We start from the raw sequence: 21840 nt of genomic DNA, 5'->3' as shown, positions 1-21840 counted from the left end.
TTAATATATGAGGAGTATTCAGTTGTAAAAATAAGTGAATATGTAGCTAACTGAAACTATTTGCAGTTTTCAAGATAATTTGAGACTCAAAAACGTGTCTTTTTGAAAATTTTGTGGTACTTCTAGTTGACACAAAATGAATTTATTAATACAAGTTTTTCTGCTTTGTAAGAAAAAGGACTCCTGCACGCTGGTGTGAGATATATAAACCATTAAAGAAATACAGACATCTACAACTGGGCCAGGAATGAAGAATGGAACAAAATTTTTAACTTTTATGTTTTAAATGACAGCATTATGATTTTGTTTACTCTTTGGTTTTATTTGTATGTCTTTTACATATAGTTTCTATTAATATTAAAGAATGAGAATGATTTGGGAAACTAATAAATGTAGTTTAGGGAAAGTCACCAAGCAATACTTGCCAATATTTTCAGAGAACTCATTTTTAGGATAAATTTTTTTTAATAAAAGTTAAGAAATATATATATTTATTTTTTTATTTTAATTTTGTGAGTTGGCGTCTCACTCTTGTCACCCAGGCTGGAGTGCAGTGGCATGCTCATGGCCACCACAACCTCAACCTGCTGGGCTCAGGTAATCCTTCCACCTCAGCCTTTCAAGTAGGGAATATATATTTTTAAGCTGTTCTTTGTTTTTATACATATGTAACCTCAGTGTATTTGTTTCAGTCAGTATATTTTCTTTCTCTGTTTCTTCTTTTTAAAACTCTGCCACATCCCCAGAAAAATTACAGAAGTTGAAAAATTGCTTTCTGAATTGTAGCATTAATTCAAGAAGAACATTTTTTGAAAGAATAGTGTCATATGTATTGAAGTGATTTTTGAGAAGCAGAAAACTCAGCCAAAAGTTTGAGGGCAATAAAATACTACTGACTTTAGTCTAGAAATGAACCAAATTATTTTTGGTTGCTATAGAGATACTAAATCTGTAAACATGTTTTTTGTCTTTGCATCTGCAGCGCAAGTCCAGAAAAACCCTCTGCATCATCATTTTTATCCTTGTCATTGGAGTTGTGTTTATCGGTCTCCTCATATGGGGTTTGAAGAGTTAAAACTATAAAGAAGCACACTATTGCACTACATTATCTAAATTATGTAGGAAGATTCCTGTCATGGTTGTTTTTAATTATTATTTTGAAGCTATTGTGTAAAGGATGGTTCCCATACTTTGTTATTTTTATGGGGGGGGGATTCCTTTGGATTAAATCTGATATTTTCTAATACTGAAAGTTTTTCTAAAACGTTACTGACGTAGCTCTACCATGCTGTTCAATTTAATAACTGTTAAGTTTTTGCCCACATTGTATATTTCTTTCCTTTATAATTTATTTACCTTGCTTGATTTAGTTTTTGAAATTAATAAATTTAAAGGTGTGTGTGTTTATTGTGCATCACTCTGTCACCATGTAACATGCACCCAGATTTCTGTTATGTCAGTTTTAAAAATCTCAAATTTAATTTTGAATTAGTCCAACAAAGAAAATATTCTCAAAAACTTAAAAAAATTAGCATAACTGTTTGTGGATTGTTGGGTTTTTTTGGTCTAGTACACAACAGCACAAATAATTGATTTCACTTTTATTGTTGGTTTTCTTTTAAGACCCTTTTTAACGCTGAATGAAATCAGTGAATAATTTTGTAGTATATTTCATATTCCTGATGTGTATATATTAAACCTTTGCTGTAGATTACCTAGTAAAAATACTAAGGATAGATTGTTTTTACATATGATCTATTTAAGTCTGATGTTTACCAGGGAAAGTGTAGTTACTATAAATGTTTAATGTAATTTGGAGGAAGAATATGAAAAATCAGTACCAATACCTTTTGTGTTTGAATTCAAAAGAATCCCAACTTGTTATTCCACTAAAACATCTTAAAAATACTGTCCGGTTTTGTGGGCCATTATTTTCCTTCACTTATGTCCTTTAGGCTAATGGTTATATAAGTTTCTTTGGGTCAAAATTTCTTTAAGGAGTAACTTTCCCACAATTACTGTTTTTGAGTACCTGACACTTAAAATTTAGTGTTCACCTTGTGTGCCATTTTGTATCATCATTAGAAAAGCAATTAGATGTTGGCCAATTAACTCACTTGCCTTGTTTTAATGCACTAACCTGAATACTATAAAGAGGATTATCTTAGTTTATAGTTTGTATTTTATATTGTTCTTATATAGCAGTTTGGCAGTGAAAGCAATGTTTAACTTGGCAAGCTCTGAGACCTCAAATGGGAACAAATAAAATAGTAACTAAGTAAACTGCATCTTTATGACCAGAATAAAAAAGACTTAAAAGGTATCTGGATAGGCCTTTCATGAGAACTGTGCTTCCATGGGACCAACGCTTACCTCACTTGGTGCTGTGCTGCCTGAAATTTCAACACCAGAAATGGCATCACGTGCTCTGTGGCCATTCTGCATCTTTCTGGAGCACTGGTTTAATCAAAAATTTTATTTTGGAGAGTCACTAATTTTGCTTGTTTTTTCACTAATAGGTAAAAGTTGCTTTGTGTGTCAACAAAACTTCATTTTTTCCACAAGCGTGACTATAGAAAACTTTTTTTGTGAGTGGTTGCAACTTAGAGACTTTGTTCTGATCTGGGAGATGCAGAGAGGAGAATGGACAAAAACTACCCGTTCTGAGGTCACTGCCAGCCCCTGGCCTGTTTAGACATGGTCTTTGCAAGTACACAGAGGTACATGCTTTTTCATGTGATAAGCTGTATCTTATGGCTATATGGATGAAAGTCTCGATGGCTTTCACAAATCAGTTCAGTCTTTTGTCACAGCTGTACTTGATAAAATGTTTATTCTCATACAGGCCGAGTGCATTTATTTCTATTCATTTCACAGTGAGTTCCTAGTAACAAAAGTACTTAAATTTTTTTATTGTGATTTTAATACCTTTATTGAAAGTGTAGTCCTTTAAATTATTGTAACTGGGTCACTTATCAGTTACTTAAAACAGGAACTTTAGTGGCTTGCATTCTTTTAAGAAACATACTAATTATGAGGGGAAGATGTACACAAAATATTTGGAACACAAAGAGAATAGTCTTGATTAGAAAAAAAAATGAAAAACATAGAACAGTAGCCAAATATTCTTAAAAATCTTGAAATTTTTCTCTAGGTCAGTTTTAGAATTGCTATGAAAGATGAAGGTTGTACTATGGAAAATATAATTAAAGTTGTTTTTGTGACTGACAGCATGTCTGGATCTGTTTGAGTCAAACTAAAAAAGTTTCCTTCTCAAGTGGCACATGTGCATTTTAGTATACTCAGAAGAAAAACTCAAGCACAGATTGAGATTAACCAGCCTTGTAAAATGAATGACAACATGGCATTAAGTATTTGACTGTTGTATTCGTTGTTAAATATTATGGAAATATTTTGGACTTGCACAGTGATTGATGGTATATTAGTAACTGGTGTCATTTTGATGTAGCATGGCTTGTTTTTCAGTAGGCATGAAATCATTTATTTTTACAAAAGGAAAGCTATGGGCACAGATGGAGCTTAGTCTAGGAGAGCAACCATGGACGCAGGGTCTGGAGTTGGGCCCACCAAGTGCGTGGGGTGCCCAGCAGCATCTGCGTTGGTGACAACACAGCTCCTTGAAGAAAGAAGTCGCCACTGGGCCATTCCGTGTCTGCACTGCTTTTGCTAAAAATGGCAAAATTTTGTACACAAAAAGTGTTTCAAATATCCATTTTTTTAGACAAATCTATAATGGAAAAAAAGTGACTTCGACGGCTTCTTGTTCCATGAACTACACGTCTGTGGTTTAGCAAGGAAAGTGCAGAATCATTTTTGTAGTTGGTATGATTTTTATTTGTGTCTTCATGTAGAAAAATGAATGTGATAATAAAAGATAAAACCTGTACAAAGAAAACAAAGTCACTGTCCACCTTAATAACTAAGATTCACAAAGGTAATTTATTCAGCATGTATTTTTTGAAAATCAAAATTGTATGTATTTCTTACACATGTCCAGTTTGCTGCAATATAAGTAAGGTTTCATAATGAACTGAAGCAAGTTGATTGGAGAACTTATGAGTTGAATGACATTTTCAACTCATTTAAATATGATAAAATTATTCATTAGTGTAAACATCAGTTATCTTTTCTGAAAAGAAAAAAGGTGTGTATTTTTTTATTTACTTAAAAAAAAAACCTGTGAATCCCAAACGTTTTATTTCACCCTAAAATTTGAACATTTTGACCTGTCAGCAAGGAAATACATGTAAGTTTTACACAAACAGTAGCCTAAAAGTGTTACAGTGCACCACTACTTTGACAGAATTCATACCATCTGTATTTAACAAATGCCCTAACTCAATTTGTAAGTCAACGAGAATAAAATCATTTTTCCCTGGTATTTAGGAGCTCAAAATGCTGTGACTTGAGAAATAGATAACAAATGGCCAGGTTGCCAGACATGCAGGGTTATCTTTATTTCAGCTCAATTTTCCAAAGTCAGTCAACTCAATAATGCAGCATGTTATTTACTAAATTAACAACACAAATAGAAAACTCTTCTCTTTAATGCTGATTTTGAATATTTTAATATTTCAGTCAAGAAAATAAACTACTTGATGCATTAGAAGTGTAAAGTGTCTAATATAGAAAATTAGAGGTTTCCAACATCAGAAGGGTTGGTGGACCTCAGGAGAGGGCCCAGGGACTGCTGGGCATCTTGAGAACATCCAGAAGCTTCTGCTGTCTCAGTTGTTAATGGCACCAAAGCAGATATTTTGAGAGAGATCTTGAAGCTGCTGTGAAATCCATGTCTACCATTTCTCCTTTTCTCTGCCTTCCAAATTTCATAGAAATGCCTCTCATTGATCAATTCTAACTTAGACCCAGAAAGCAAAGGAGTTTGTGGGAAGTGTAGATTCTAGCTTATCAGAGGACATTCTAGAAAGAGCAGTGATGTTGAGGTTACAATCTAGCTCACTTGTGAAACTCACTAATACATAGAGTACAAACCACGTGAAGAAGCCTCAGAATTTTCTTCCATTAGGATTCTTTGGTGGAAAAATTTAGAAGCACTGCTTATGGATGGCACAGGAGTCAATCTTTCCAACCAAATACACTAAAACTCTGGAGTCCTAGCACAGTTTACTTCCTGCCCTCTTCCTTCCCCCTCAGAGTGTCTGCACAAAAAATATTTAATTTGGCACTTTTGGGGGGCCAGCTTTTTGCCAGGCTGTTACATGCTTGGACATGCAGAGTTTTAAGAGTGAAAACAAATATTCAGGGTCCCTGCCCTCTGGGAGATTACATTTTGCCATTTGGTAGATAAAAAGCGCTTGATGTTAAAGGAAAATGTCAGATAAGGGAATGTGTAAGAACACCCTTTCACATCCCCCTAGTATGTAACATCTGGGCATCTTTCACACTTAAGGACCAGCCTTTGTTTATCCTGTTTTCCCCTCAGCAGGCAACTAAATTTCATTTTCTCAACAGACTACAAGAAAATTGCCAGTTTTTAAAGAGTAGCTACTAATTTGATGATCTGTGTGTGATGTCTCCAAAAACAAGCTATTCTTTTGGTGGCAGCAGCTGGATTCAGGCCTCAGGCATCCTCATAGTCAGGACCCACATTCACGGGATGTATATAGAATTACTGCTCCCAACAGAAGGCAAAGCATTGGAAAGGGGTGAGAGCTAAGAGGGATCTGGAATCTATTTCATTAGAAAACACAAAGTAAAAGCTTTGTGTATGCCCCTTATAAAATATACCTTAACATGTTTTTAATTTAACTCTATCATTTGACAAAGTGCTTTTAATCAAATGGGAATAAAAAAGAAAACCCTCTTAATGGCTCATGCCAATACATTTTCTTATAACTTAAATGCTATATTAATATGCCAATTTTCATGATTTGTTTTGAAGCTTTGGTTAACATGGATATTGTGTAATATCTTATTTTTCTCCAAATAATCCTAATTTTCAATGTAGAAATAGAACTAAGCACACAAAATAGGTTATTATAGACACTGTTGCTTCTGGCAAGTTGTTAAGAGGTTGGTCACTTAATTACTGAGAGTGGGATTCCTGTAAGTTTTGTGTAGTGATGGCATTTCTGCTTAAAATGTAAGTGGTGGAAGGCAAAACCAGATTTCCTGTGCAGTTGTTACATGCATAACACCCCTCCTTGTTTTAGAAGGAGTCTTCTAGAACTGAACTGAGTCTTTAAATAAACTTGAAAGAGCATTAATTCCCACTTTGGCCAAGCCAAAGTACAAATTTTTAAGTGTTTACTGTAAGTATGTTAAACAGTAGTTACTAACTCCAAAACCTATTAGCATTGGTAGAAGACGTAGACATGTAGTTACCCAGGCTGAATTAAGACTTTCTAATACCTAGTTTCACTTTTTATTGCCCTCTAAAAGCTTTACGTCAACCGTTATGGTATATCTGAAATGCTGAACTCAGAGTAGGAAAAAAAGAACCTATTTTCTAGAAATTAAGATTTTAACCTAAGATGCAAGCTTTTGCTTTTTTTAAAAAATAACTCAGCTAATGACGATGATGAAAAGCCTTCAGATCAAAGTGAATCCTGTCAATAATGATTTTAAACATAAGCCAAATTTTAGTGGCAAGTATATATAATTTTCCAAACCCAGGTGTTATGGCGTTTTGAGTTCAAGACATTTTCAGTATGCCTCACCACATCCAACCTCTTTCCAGGGCCAAATTTAATGTTTACCTTCACTAAAGGTTACCATGGTTTTAACACAATTACATTTTGCAGCGGGGTACATATCAAAATTTAGTAAGATAACCTTAGTTATGCATCATTCACATTAGTTATATCTGGGATGCAATAGGACATTTCTTGTTCAAGATGAAGGCTACCTTATTGTCTTTGTATCTTTTCCTGATCTGTGATCAAACATTTTTCTTAGTAATTTTGAAATTTTCTATGTTGTATGAAATGTTTCTTAAACCTGGAATGGAAACAGATGACCAATAATTGCCTTTGGAATGACAAGGATGTTTGAAATGACCCAGTCTTTACAAAGTGTAAGAATGTTAAACGCTAGATTTTTATTTAAACTTTTATTTGAGATAACTAGACTCACGTGCAGTTGTAAGAAATAATACAGAGATGTCTCTCGTGTGCTTTTCACTTTGTTTCCCACAAAATGAACATCTTGCAAAACTATAGTACAATATCACAATCAGGATGTTGACATGCGTCCATTCAAGATAGAGAACATTTTTTTTTTTTTTTTTTTTTTTTTTTTTTTGAGTTGGTGTCTCACTCTGCTGCCCAGGCTGGAGTGCAGTGGCATGCTCACTGCCACCGCAGCCTTGACCTGCTGGGCTCCGGCGATCCTTCCGCCTCAGCTTTCCGAGTAGCCAGAAATACAGGCGCGCGCTACCATGCCCGCCTTTTTGATTTTTTGATTTATTGTAGAGATGAGGTCTCCCTGCCGAGGCAGGTCTCGAACCTGCGGGCTCAGGCAATCCACTCACCTCAGCCTCCCAAAGGTGCGAGATTACAGGCTGAGCCACCGAGCCTGGCTAGAGAACATTTCTATGCAGAACGTTTTCCGACACAAAGATCCCTCATATTGCCTTCTACAGCCATAGAGCCATCCTCACTCCATCCTTAACCCTTGGCACCCATAATCTGTTCTTTTTGTTTTTCTATTTAAGTAGTGTTTTATTACTGAAACCATTGTAGCATTTAACCTTTTGGATTGGCTTTTTTTTATTGAACATATTTCCTTGGAGTTCATCCAGGTGATTGTATGTATCAGCTCTATCAATAGTTCCTTTTTAGTGCAAATAGTATGGATGTACTACAGTTTAACTGTTCACCTGCTGATTGACATTGGGCCAGTTGGTGCTTTTATAATAAATAGCGTTACTAAAAGCATTTGTGTACAGGTTTTCTTGTGTGAACATAGTCCTTATTTTTCTGGGATCAGTGCCTAGCAGTGCAATTGCTGGGTCACATAGTAGTTGAATGTTTCGTTTATAAGAAATTTCCAAACTTTTCCAGAATGGCTGTAACATTTTAAATACCCACCAGTGGTCTATGAATGATCCGGTGTCGTCATGTTGATATCATTTTTTAAAATTTTAGTCATTCTGATAGGTGTACAAGGGAGGATCCAAAAGACCCAGAATTTACTTACTGAAAATTGTGTATTCTTACATGTTTAAATTTCAGTCACCTTCAAAGTACTCTACATTTGATGGAGTACACCTATCAAGACTTTTTTTCCACTGCTCAAAACAGTTTTTGAACTCATCAGTTTTGATGTCTTGTAGTGTTCTGCCATTTTTTTTTTCCCCCCACCTCTTCCGCATTGACAAAACATTTCCCATTGTGGACATTTTTCCATCCAGGGGAAAAAAATCGCTTGGGGCAAGATCAGGTGAATAGGAAGGGTAGGGCATGAGGGTCATTTTCTGTTCAAAAACTCCTGAACACTCAGTTCAATGTGGTCAGGTATGTTGTCATGGAAGAAGAGTCAATCACCTGTTTGCCACAACTCAGGAGCTTTCTTCCACAAACCGTGGCACAATCTTCTCAAAACTTGCAGATAAAAACTGGCTGACCATTTGATCTGGAGGAACACATTCTGAGTGTACTACAAGGGCCTGCCCTCCAAAAGGATAGTTAGGGGATTTTTTGAGTTTCCCTCGTATAGTGATATCTCACTGTGGTTTTGGTTTGCCCTACACTAATGGATAATGATGTTGACCGTGTTTGTTTTATATACTGGTTTGCCGCTGCATTTTTTCTTTTGTAACATACTTCTTTGTGTCTCTAATTGGAGATTTTTTTCACTATTGAGTTTTGAACTTTAAAATATAATAATATATTCTAGATACTAGTTCTTTGTTGGATATATGTGATTTCCAAATACTTCCTCCTGGCCAGTATGTCTTTTTATTCTCTTAACTGGGCCTTGCACAAGGCAACAGTTTGGATTTTGATGAAGTTCAATTTATTAATTTTTCTTTTTATGAATCAGAATTCTGGTATGAAGAACTGTTTGCCTAGTCCTAGATCCAAAGATTTTTATGTTTTTTTCCTAAAGTATCATAGTTTTACATCTTACTTACAAGTCTATATTCCATTTTAAGTTAATTTTGTATAATATGTGAGACTTAGGTTGTTTTTTTTTTTTTTTTAATTGTTCAGTGGCGCCAACACCATATTATTGAAAAGGCTATCTTTTCTTCATTGGATTGTTTTTGCTCCTCTGTCAAAAATCAGTCGGAAAAAAATAAGTTAATAGAAAAAAATCAGTTGGGCATATGTGTATGGGTCTGTATCTGGATTCTCTCTTGTGTTGGATTGAACTGTATGTCTATACCTCCACCAACACCAGAGTCTTGATAACTGTAAGAAGTCTTCAAAGAGACTGATTTTTTCCACTTTATTCTTTTACACTGTTTTAGCCACTTTAGTTCGTCTTTCAATGTAAATTTTAGAAAAATTTTGTCTATAATCTGTGCACATGTCTTGCTGGGATTTTGATAGGAACTGTGTTAAACCTCTACATCAATTTGGGGAGATATTACAGCTTTACCATGTTAAGTCTTCCAATCCATGATCACAGGATATCTCTTCATTTATTTAAATCTTGTTTTCTTTAATCGACAGTGTAGTTTTCAGCATACGTATTATAGACGTGTTAGATTTATGCCTAAGCATTTTTTTGAGAGATTGTAAATTGTATTTTTAATTTTCATACTCACATATTTGTGTAAGTATGTAGCCATACAATTGATTTTTGTATTTTGCCTTGTATCCTGAGACCTTGCTGAGCCCAATTATTAGTTTTAAGAGATTTGTGTTGATTCCTTGGGATTTGTTTACATAGGAAATCATGTCATCTGCAAATAATAATTTTGTTTCTTCATCTCTGGCATATGTACCTGTTGTTTCTTTTCATTGCCTTATTGCAATGGTTAGAAATTCTAGCACTATGTTGAATAAGAGCAGTAAAAGCAGATATCTTTGACTTGTTACCAGTATTAGTAGGAAAATATTCAGTGTTTCACCCTTAAGTATAATGTTTGCTGTAGGTTTTTTGGTAGCTGTTCTTGCTGCAATTGAAGAAATTCCCCTTTATTACTATTTTTTCTGCAAGTTCTTATTAGAAATTGGTGTTGAATTTTGTCAAATGCTTTTTCTTACATCCCTGGAATAAACCCCACTTGGTCATAATGTATACTGGCTAATGTTTTGTTAAGGATTTTTGTGTCTGTATTAATGAAAAGTATTGGTCTGTGGATTTTTTTTTCTTCTTGTTAGTGTTTTGTCTGATTTTAGTAACGGTAATACAAGTTTTGAAAGGAATTGGGAGGTTCTCCTTTCTCTTTTTTTCAGAGAGAATTGGTTCTTTTAAAATACTTGTTAGAATTATCCAGCAAAATAATCTGCCCCTGAAGATTTTTGGGGAGGGGGTTTTAATTATAAATTCAACTTTTATAATAGTTTAAGGGCTGTTTAATTACCTATTTCATACTGAGTAAGTTGTGGTAGTATTTTTTGAAGAAAATTAGTCCATTTCCTCTAAGTTGTCAGACTTATGTATATAGTTATTTGTCATATTCCTTGATATGCTTTTTTTTTTTTTTGAGTCAGAATCTCACTCTGTCACCCAGGCTGGAGTGTAGTGGCATATCATGCTCAACCTGTTGGGCTCAGGCGTTCCTTCCTCCTTAGCCTTCCAAGTAGCTGAAAATACAGGTACCACCACCACGTCCAGCTAATCTTTTGATTTATTGTAGAGATGAGGTCTCACCCAAGTTGCCCGGGCTGGTCTCAATCTCCTGAGCTCAGACAATCATCTTGTCTCTACCTCTCAGACTACTGGGATTATAGGCATGAGCCACCACACCGAGCTAAATGTTTTATTTTGAGTTTTGCATTTTTCAGTTTTAAAATTTCTAGCTCCTTACAGAAAATGTCTGATCCCTGAAATATAAAATTCTATAGTAGAGAAGATCCTCTATAGTGGAGAGGATGAATTTAGACAAGAGTTTTATTTAAATAAATAAAAGACATACAACTTGGTGAAACTGATCAGGAAAAATATGGAAGACATAAAATTATTGGGAATGAGAATACAGATAAAGAAACACACTGTCTAGATTTTAAAATAAGACACAATAAGCAACTTTATACCAATACATCACAAAATATAAAATGGATAATTTATATAAAAAAGGAAAATTACCAAAATCAACTAAGATTTCTGCTTCTAGCCATATGGTTGACAAGGTACACTCAGTGACCCTTCTTCTAAAATACAATTAGTTCTTGAATGGAATACGACAAATGTCATACTTAGTTCATTTCCTGGCTCATTAGAAAGAAAGATAATCACTAAGACTATTTCAAATAAGAGTGAACTAAAACCAAAGTAGCTGGGAAACAAGAAAAGACTGTCCCTGATAGTAAGCCATTGACTTCAGGCTAAGTAAAAAAACTGAAAACTCCTGCATAGAAACAGGAATCCCTTAAGTTATGAAAGTAGTTCCAGGTCGGTGGACGCTGACTGCTCTAACAAGTGGAAGAAAATTTTCCCTAATGAAAAGCCTTTCTACTTAATGCTTATTGATTCATTAAGCAAATGCACAAAGAAGCCATTTCATTGAGAAAGAGCAGATTTAAATATTGAAGGAATTCAGATATTAGAATTAGCAGAAATGGAATAACAATTATCAAATGTTGAAAGAAATACTGTGAATTAAAATGAGCATGAAACAGACATGTAAAAAGAAAAGGCATATATTAAAAAGAACCAAAGAGAACTTAAGTATGACATTTAATTACTGAAATATAACGATATTTTTTTCTTTTTGAGTCAGAGTCTCACTCTGTCGCCCAGGCTGGAGTGCAGTGGACCGCTCACAGCCACTGCAGCCTCTAGCTGCAGGGCTCGGGCGATCATTCCACCTCTGCCTTCCAAGTAGGTGGAACTACAGGCACATGCCAACACACCCGCTAAATTTTTAATTTATTGTGGAGACAAGATCTTGCCAAGTTGCCCAGGCTGGTCTCGAACCGCTGGGCTCAGGCAATCCTCTTGCCTCTGCCTCTCAAAGTGCTGGGATTATAGGAATGCACCACCGATTGGTTTAAGAGCAGATTCTAACAGCTAAAGGAATTGTTAAGTTTTAACTGAGGAAACAACATATATTGCAGCAAAGACAGACAAGGAGATAAACAATATGAATGAAAGATTATGAGACCTGAAGGATAGAATGAGAATGTTTATTATGTGTGAACTGAAGTCCAAGGAGTAGGGAATAGAAAAAAATGGAGATAATTGCTGAGAAATTTCCAGAACCTATCAGAAACACGAATCCACATATACAAGAAACAAAATGTATATCAAGCAGGACAAGTAAAAAGAAACCAATGTAGATTCATTATAACAAACGTGAGAACGATAAACGCAAAGGGATCTTAAAAGCAGCCAGAAAAACTAACTATTCACCTATAAAAGAACAACCAATTGACAAGAAATTTTTTCTGAGCTCAAACTGGAAGCCAAAAGGGTGGAATAACGTCTTTAAGATATTGAAGCGAAATGAATGAAAATATCTATCATCTTAGAATGAGTGCCTAGTCAGATTATCTTTCAAGAACAAGGGTAAAATAAGCACATTCATTTTTTTTTTCAAAATGGGAATTTACAACCGACAGGCTTTTACTTAAGAATAAAGTCCGATTTTAGGGTATAGCAAAATGACTCTAGTAGGAGGATCTGAGATGCAAGAAGGACCAGAGAGTGAAGAAACTGGTAAATATCTGGGGAATAGAAATAAATACTGTCACATTCAAGGATATTTACTCTGTGGGATTAGAAAAAAGAGCACAATTATATATGGAAAGTGGTGGGGAGCACATAAGGAAAAAAAAAACTTTAAAAATCCCAACTTTGTTAGACCAAAAAAAGGCAAGAAAGGAGAAAAAGCAAAAAATAGGAAGCATAGTAAATTAATAGTTCCAATAAATATAAATGGCAAGCCGGGCTCGGTGGCTCAGCCTGTCATCCCGCGCCTTTGGGAGGCTGAGGTGAGTGGATTGTCTGAGCCCGTGGGTTTGAGACCCGCCTGGGCAACCTGGCGAGACCTCATCTCTACAATAAATCAAAAATGAGCCGGGCGTGGTAGCGCGCGCCTGCAGTTCCAGCTCCTTGGAAGGCTGAGGCGGAGGGATCGCCGGGGCCCAGCAGGTCGAGGCTGCGGTGGCCGGGAGCGGCCACTGCACTCCAGTCTGGGCGACAGAGTGAGACTCCAACTCAAAATAAATAAATAAGTAAAATAAATAAATGGCCTACCTCCCCAGATTAAAAAGGCTACATTTTCCAACATATACAGTTCATAAAAGACAGAAAACACAAGGATAGAGAAAGACAAAAAAGTCAGATTAGGGAAAATAAGAAAACAAGCAAACATGCTGACTTCAAGGAACTATGCCAGTATTAACCCTTACTAAGGTGAAAAGCATTAAATTGGGATAACGAAAGTGTCAAAAATAATAGAAGTTTAAACTGAACTGAGGCAGGTATAACAATTCTAAATAGTTACTAAACAAAAGTTTAAAAATCAAGAATTAATAGAACGACAGAGCAAAATCCAAAAAACCTATTGCACCATATTTCAAACCTCTCTCCATTTTTAGCTCAAGCAGCAAAAAAAGTAAATATTTAGAGCAATGTAACAGCCATTGTCAGTTCAATCAATACACAAAGGATCGTGTACCCCAAATTCAAGCATGCGCATTTTCCTCAGGCATGCATAAGAGATTTAGAAGGAAAATAATAAAAGAATGCTTTTATGATCTCTAATTTTTCTTTTTCAGGAAAGGGTCTCTGGAAACACACAAAAGATATTAACCCTAATCTAGATCATGTCAACCACGTTTTATTTAAAACTTCTCTGGAAATGGTGTTGTTAATTGTGTTCTTCGTCAATCGATTAAGAAATGCTCTAGGCCAGTCAGGTAGTCCATGTCTGGTTGAAAACTCTTTCCACTACACAACAAGTGGCATCCTATCTTGGGATCCTTTTCTAAAAAAACAAAAGCAAATTATCGAATGTCACCCAAAAAACTTATTAGTGTTTTTTTTTAACAAATGTAAAGGAGATTTTCTTGAAATCCTCAGAGATGTGGAATGAACTAAATGCTTTAGCTAGAATTGACTCTATGCTCACTCCAGAGGTGCCAGGCACTGCTTTACATAAATCAGTCAGCCTAATAACATTCCTTTTGCGTCAGAAGTTGGTTCAGGTATGGGCAGAAACCCAGTCTAAGCAATCCGTTTTTGATTCACTCCTCCAACCAGGATCCAATTAGGGCAATGTGTGGAATGTGCTTCTCTGGATGTGAAACCAACGAAACATTTTAATACTATGATGGAAGGTACAACTTCCAGACAAAGACATGAGATTGGGGCAAGTCCTTCATCCATGTATTCAATAAGCCTTTTCTGAGTGCTTAATAAATTCTCGGCCCGGAGAAAAAGCAAAATCTTATTCAGCACATCCTGACACTGGGAACAATGATATGGTTGATAGCTTCCCCACTTAATTAGAAACAAAGATTATCTCTTAAAACCTCATCCTTGTATCTAGGAAGACTTTTGTTTTCCCAATCAGAAATTTGAGTTTCAGAAAAAGAACAAGACAATGAAAACATTGTGTAAAAGGTTTCTTTCAAACTTTTTCAGTTGACGGTTTTCCACCCCAATCATCATGATGCCGAGAGGCTTCAGAAACACAAGTGACTCTGTGTTCAGACCGAGTGCTTGGCCTCAGGAAGATAAATGATCAGACCGACTCACCATATGATTATAAGGGTCAGGTAGTTTAAAAAGAAATTACAATCTGAATTGAAGCATGGACGAACAGTGTTGCTATTGAACCACAAATCCCAGCTAATAAGCATAACCTCGTAAAGAGAGGTTAGTGTTTGGGAAACTGCATGTTCTTGCAGAAGGGCAAGGCTTTTGCAATATAAATAGTTGTAAGGCTAATAGCTTTCATCTTAAATGCCTGCACCCTCTGTGTTTAGAGATTCTATATCCAGGGCTGAATGAAGAATTTTTAGAAGCTCCAAACACTGAGAAGATTGTCATAACAACTCATATGGAATTCAAAAGAAGAAAGATATATTTTCAAAATGTTGTAAAACTTATATGAATACTGAAATGAAAATGACTTTATTTTTAGATTTTCTTATTTCAAGATGCTACATAAATTCAACAAAGTTAAACTTGTCTTAGTCATTTCTGAGTCCTCTGGCTGTTGTCCTCAAAGACTCAGCCTGTTGGGTAGCAATTCAGCATTGATTGCCTCTCAAGTACTCGTATCTACTGATCTTTCTGTAATTTTCCAAAATACAGATGGAGAGGAGAACGTTATTTCAGAGAGGAATCTGATCACTTACGGCAACAGTATCCTTTGGTTTGGGCTTCTCTGGACTTCTTCCTGAACAGATATAATAAGAAGCACCCTTCAATCCTAAATGTGTCTTTCTATTACACAATGACAAAGTAATATAGTAATTTTGTGGGTTTGTTTTTGTGTTTGAGTTGGGGTTTCTGTCTCCCAGGCTGGAGTGCAGTGGTACGATCACGGTTCACCACAGTCTCAAACTCCTGGTCTCAGGCAATCCTCCCACTTAAATATCCCGCGTTACACTACAGGCGTGTGCCACTATACCCGGCTAATATCTTTATTTTTTATTTTTTGTAGAGACGAGGTCTCACTATATTGCCCAGGCTGATCTCAAACTCCTGGGTCCAAGCAGTCCTCCCACCTAAGCCTCCCAAAATGTTGGGATTACGGGCGAGGGCCACCATGCCCAGCCATTATGGGTTTATAGGTAAAGAAACAATGGGTTTTAACATTGTTTTATTAGGGGTAAAGAAGAAATGTAGGCCTTCATCTTGGCACGTAGAATGTTTGGTTTACAGTGAGCATGATGGGAGGAGACACGAAGGTGGGTAAATGTCACTGTGATTCACTGTGATTCAGAAGGCTGTGTCAGGCAAAATTTAGTCTCCAAGTCTTGTAGGAATGTGGCTCAGAGAAGTAGAGTGAGGCTAAGCCTGTCATTTCTGACTACATAAAGGAGTATTCTTAAAAATCTGCTCTTTTCTTATCCCCAAAGCTGTTAATGATTTGTAAAATTTTCTTTCTTTTTTTTCTTTCATCATAGTAATAAGAGCAACTTAAAGACCAACTACTTCTGCTTAATGATTCTAACATGACTTTTGGTAACTATTATTTTAAATTTAAAAGCCTTCTGAGCTCTCTGGAACCAAGCAAAGAAAAGAAATGGACTCTTTTGATAAATTGTTGACTGGAAAACATTTGTCATCAAGATCTTAAATCAAAAGTAAATATAACCCTCACTGAGGAAAACAACAACAAAAAACTCAGTTCCTTATTTTATTTTCATACTTTTAACAAATTTTGTTTATCTCTTTAAAACTATTTCCCAGTTTTCTAAATTTAGTGGCATAATTGTCCTTTATATAATGATAGTATTATTTGGAAGGCATTGTTCTTTTTCACTGAATGTAATTTATTACTGAGAAATACAGACACAGACACACAGACTCAGATATACATATATTACAGTGACACAATTTTAAGTGTTGAGTGGCACTTAAGTCACAAATATATGGTGCCTTTCTTTGGGTCTTCAATTATATTGTTATTTCCGATTCTTTTTTAATTTTAATTTTATTTTATTTTAAAGATGCGGGGTACAATGCAGGATTAGGTACATAAGTGGTCACCTTACAGGTGAAGTTTGGGCCTCCCTTTGGTCCCCACTTTGCCTGGTTTGAGATTAGGTACCCTTGGTGAGGTTACATGTTGTCCCCCTCCCTCCCCTGGCAGTTTCACACTACTGCCAATCCCTTTCATGTAGTGTTAGGATAAATGTTCAGGATCCACTTTTGAGTGAGAACATGTGGTACTTAGTTCTTTGTTTCTGTGATAAATCACTGATATGACAGATTCTAAATCCATCCAAGTTGCTGCAAAGCCCATAATTTTGTCCTTCTTTATGGTTATGTAATATTCCACTGTATACATGTACCACTTTTTAAAAAATCCAGTCCACTTTCAGTGGGTAGCATTGTTGTTTCCATGTTTTTTGCTATTGTAAATAGTACTGCAATAAACACGTGTGCACAGGTATCTTTTTTGTGGAATAATTTGAATTCCTCCAGGTATATTCTCAGAAGGGGGATGGCTGAGTTATATGGGAGGTCGATTTTTAGATCTTTTAGAAATTGCCACACTGTTTTCCACAGAGATTATACTAATTTATACTCCTACCAACAATGTAGAAGTGTTCCCTTTTCTCTGCATCCTCTCCAGCATCTGTTGTTTTTTGAGTTATTAATGAGGGCCATCCTGACTGGAGTTAGGTGGTAAATCAGTGTGATTTTAATTTTCTTTTTTTTTTCTTTTCTTTTTTTTCTTTTTTTGAGCTGGAGTCTCACTCTGTCACCCAGACTGGAGTGCAGTGGCCGCTTCCGGCCACCGCAGCCTCTCCTGCTGGGCTCCCGCGATCCTTCCGCCTCAGCTTTCCGAGTAGCTGAAATTACAGGCGTGCGCTACCACGCCTGGCTAATTTTTGATCTATTGTAGAGATGAGGTCTCGCCTGCCCAGGCAGGTCTCGAACCCGCGGGCTCAGGCAATCCACTCACCTCAGCCTCCCAAAGGCGCGGGATTACAGGCTGAGCCACCGAGCCCGGCTGGTTTTAATTTTCATTTCTTTGATGATTAGTGAGGCTAAGCATTTTTTCAAGTATCTGTTGGTTGCTCATATGTCTTCTTTTTAGAAGTATCTATTCATATCTTTTGCTTGCTTTTTAATAGGGTTTTTTTTCCCCTTTCAGCATGTTTGAGTTCCTTGTAGATCCTGGATGTTAAGGCCTTTGTCAGATACACAGTTGGCAAATATTTTTTCCCATTCTGTGGACTGTCTCCCCACTTTCTTGATGGTTTCTTTTGCTTTGCAAAAGCTTTTCAGTTTAATGAGGTTCCACTAGTCTATCTTCTCTCTTATGGGATTTGGGGGGTTTTGATCAGGAACTGGTTGCCTATTCCAATTTCTATAAGGGTGTCTTCTGTGTTTTCTAAGATTCTTTTTATCTTGTTTTTTTGGTTTTTTTTTTTTTGAGTTGGAGCCTCACTCCGTCATCCAGGCTCACGGCCACCCCAACGTCAACCTGCTGGGCTCAGGCCTCTGCCTCAGCCTTCCAAGTAGCCAGAACTACAGGCACATATTACCATGCCCTGATAATTTTTTGATTTATTGTAGAAATGAGGTCTCGTGAAGTTGCCCAGGCTGGTCTCGAACCCATGGGCTCAGGCAATACTCTCACCTTGGCCTCCCAAAGTGCTGGGATTACAGGCTTGAGCCACCACACCCGGCCTCTAAGATTCTTATAGTTAGAGGTTTTACATTTAGGTCTTTGATCCATTTAGAGTTGATTTTTGTGTATGTGATAGATAGGGGTCCTGTTTCATTCTTCTGCGTGTGGTTAGCCAGTTTTCCCAGCACTATTTACTGAATAAGTTCTCCTCTCCCCAGTGGTTGTTAATGGAGGCTTTGTCGAAGATGAGCTGGTTGAGAAATTGAGTTTTTGCTTCCGGAATCTCCATCCTGTTCCATTGGTCTATATGCCTGTTCTTGTATCAATAGACTGTTTTGACTATTCTAGCCTTATAATTAAGCTTAAAGTCTGGAAGTATGATACACCCTGTTTTGTTTCTTTTGCTGAGAATTGTTTTGGTTATTCGTGGTTATTTATGTTTCCATATGAATTTCTGTATTGTAATTTCTAGGTCTGAGAAGAATGATGTTGGTATTTAGTGGGTATTGCATTAAATCTGTAGATTGCCTTGGGTAGGATGGACATTTTAATAATGTTGATTCTTCTAATCCATAAGCATGGAATATTTTTCCATTTGTTTGTGTCATCTTTGATTTCTTTGAACAGTGTTTTGTGGTATTCATTAGCCAAAAGATACATCAAAAATGCTCAGTCTCACTAATTATCAAAGAAATGCAAATTAAAACCACACTGAGATCAATAACTCAACAAACAACAGATGCTGGAGAGAATGCAGGGAAAAGGAAACACTTCTACACTGTTGGCAGGAGTGTAAACTAACACATCCTCTGTGGAAAACAGTGTGGCGATTCCTAAAAGATCTAAAAATCGACCTTACATACAACCCAGCAATCCCCTTTCTGGGAATATACCTAGAGGAACTCAAATCACTATGAAAAAGATACCTGCACACGTAAGTTTACTGCAGCATTATTTGCAATAGCAAAAACATGGAACCAGCCATGCTGCCCACTGAAAGTGGACTGGATTTTTAAAAATGTGGTATATATACAAAATGGACTATTATACAGCCATACAGAAGGATAAAATTATGAACTTTGTAGCAACTTGGATGGACTTAGAATCTATAATACTGAGTGATCTATCACAGAAACAAAGAACTAAGTGCCACATATTCTCACTCATAAGTGGACCCTGAACAATTATCATAATACTATCAGAAAGAGATTGGCAGTAGCGGGAAACTGTCAGGGGAGGGAGGGGAGAGACATACTTCATCAATAAAGGTATCTGATCTCAAACCAGGTGAAGCGGGGACCAAAATGAGGCCCAAACTTTACCTGTACAATGACCATTTGTATACTTGTATACCTGAATTGTGCCCCACATCTTTAAAATAAAAATAAAATAAAAGTTATTGTAGTCAATAATTGCGTCCATTTGTTGAGCTGTGCATGCCAGACCCGGGGCCGCTTGTTTCAATCTTCCAAACAACCCTTTGGAGTAAGTTGTGTTATTGTTTTATTTTACACTTGACGGATTATACAAATGAGAACTCCAAGTCTCAAAGAGTTTAACTTAGCTTACCTAAAGTCACACAGCAAGTAGATGCTAGAGCCAGAATTTGAACTAGGGAGCTTGACTGTCTGCAGAGATTATGCTTTTACTCAGCGGACCACCCTACTTCATCTGTATTTATATTTTAATCTTTAAAGAAGTGACAGGATTGTTACTAAATACTTCTAGAGGAAGTACTTATAAAATATTTTCTATTGTCAAATCATGTTGGAAAGAATGCCCTTTATCTCTGTAGCAACACAGTATCTGAGCATACTTACCTGGACCCGAGGTATACCTATAAATGCAATAGCATATGCCTCTTAGTGTCAATTTTGAGGAATCCCAGTTGATCTAGTTCTAATATTTGCTAATAAAAATTAGCAAATTTAGGAAAAATAAGGAAGGGTTAGGTGCAGGCATAAATATGTTATATTCATATATATTCAAGAATGATTTAACATCTAAAAAGCAATTAACGTAATGTGTTATTATTAACGGAATAAAGCAAAACCCCATATGACCTAGAAATGCGTTGGACAAAATCTAAGACCCATTAGTAATAAGACTCTCCACATACTAGGAAAAAAACTACTTCAGTCTGATAAAGGGCATTTTCAAAAAACTGAAACCACTAAACACTTGGGTGCCTTCTGCATCTGTCCCTACAGGGTCAGGTTTTAATAAATCATAGCCTGAGTGGAAGCCGGACACCAGACAACAGTTTATATTGGACAGACCAGAGCCAGATGGGTGGGCCATCTTTAAGAAAAAGAACACAAAATTGTGAATATGAAATTTGCTATGAAAGTGAGTATTTAGAATGAGAAAATAAATCACCAAGAACATTTTTAAAAAGCAGACCAATATTACAAACATCACAAAATTCAGAAAAATAGATTTTTATTATTAATTAACTGCCTGTCACCTCTATTATAATTTTTTTCTACATTTTTGGGACTGCACACACTTTATCTCTTCATGTGAAAAATTTTGTAGAATGTCCCCTAGAGAGACTGGAAATATAATTCAATCTTTTCTCCAACATGATTAATGGAAATGGAGAGTTCAGAAAGTTTTCTTGAAGCTTTGCCTTTAGTTACTGGTATTGCAGCATCTGAGTTTCCGGCTTTGTGCTCAGGAAAGTCATGGGAAAGCTGCAGTCCTTTGATATCACTGGTTATAGACCCTGACGGCTGCTACTTTGAGATGGTCCACACTTGTTAGATTTTTGCTGCCCCTGTTCCCACTGCACAGTACCTGAGAAGGACAGTGAGGGGAACAGAAGCGTGTCCTGAATCCTGGTCATAGTGGCCCTCAAGCAGGGAGGAATCTGCTTCCTCTGAGGGTCAAAGATTGGGTCCTGAGGCCCGAGGTTGTGTCTAGGGACTCAGCTGATACAGAGGTCTTGCTGGCATCTTGCTAGTCCCACTTCAGCCCCTAACCACACACAGATCATAGAGGTTGACTCCCAATCCGGGCAGTCCTTTATGCCTCCTATGCATGGCTGGGGCCAGTGCAGCTTCCCTAGTTACCCCAAGAACACACCAAGTCTTCGAATGAGCAAATCCATGTGCTAAGCCCTGGAGATTAAGCTTCATGAACAAATTGGTAAATCTATAAATTCACCTCCAACCACATTGCCAAGCAGAACCTCAAAGGTTCTCTGTCACAGAATGTTAGAAGGCAATTAGCCATGTATTCTCATTACCCTAACATTCCTACAAAAGACCTTGCAATCGGTTCAGAGTTTGGCTTCAGCCAAAGGAAGATACACCAATGGGTAGACTGAAAAGGGTGAGAGGGACAGGGAGTGTAGAAGTGATGGAAGACAGATAGCAAGGGGGAACAAAGAGTCCTTTGGGGAAAGTCCCTAGCGG

The 21840-nt window shown here is 36.7% G+C and overlaps 1 protein-coding gene across 2 annotated transcripts in view; it reads left to right on the top strand.

Annotated features, from left to right (window-relative positions):
* Positions 1 to 3228, top strand: part of STX7 (syntaxin 7) — a 61429-nt gene extending 58201 nt beyond the window's left edge. The window contains exon 10 of one of the 2 annotated variants that reach the window (XM_008058594.2): positions 983 to 3228. In XM_008058594.2, the coding sequence (XP_008056785.1) occupies positions 983 to 1075 (93 nt within the window). In that variant the 3' untranslated portion in view covers positions 1076 to 3228. Of the gene's footprint in view, positions 1 to 172; positions 393 to 982 lie in introns of those variants that run through there. The other variant, XM_021712627.1, reaches the window with a different exon arrangement.
* Positions 3229 to 21840: the final 18612 nt, after the last annotated feature.

This window comes from Carlito syrichta, unplaced genomic scaffold, assembly GCF_000164805.1.
Source record: "Carlito syrichta isolate Samal-C Ts95f unplaced genomic scaffold, Tarsius_syrichta-2.0.1 Scaffold303504, whole genome shotgun sequence".
Classification (NCBI taxonomy): Eukaryota; Metazoa; Chordata; class Mammalia; order Primates; family Tarsiidae; genus Carlito; species Carlito syrichta.
Note: the sequence above shows the minus strand (reverse complement) of the source record. Positions and strands in the feature narration are given on the sequence as shown.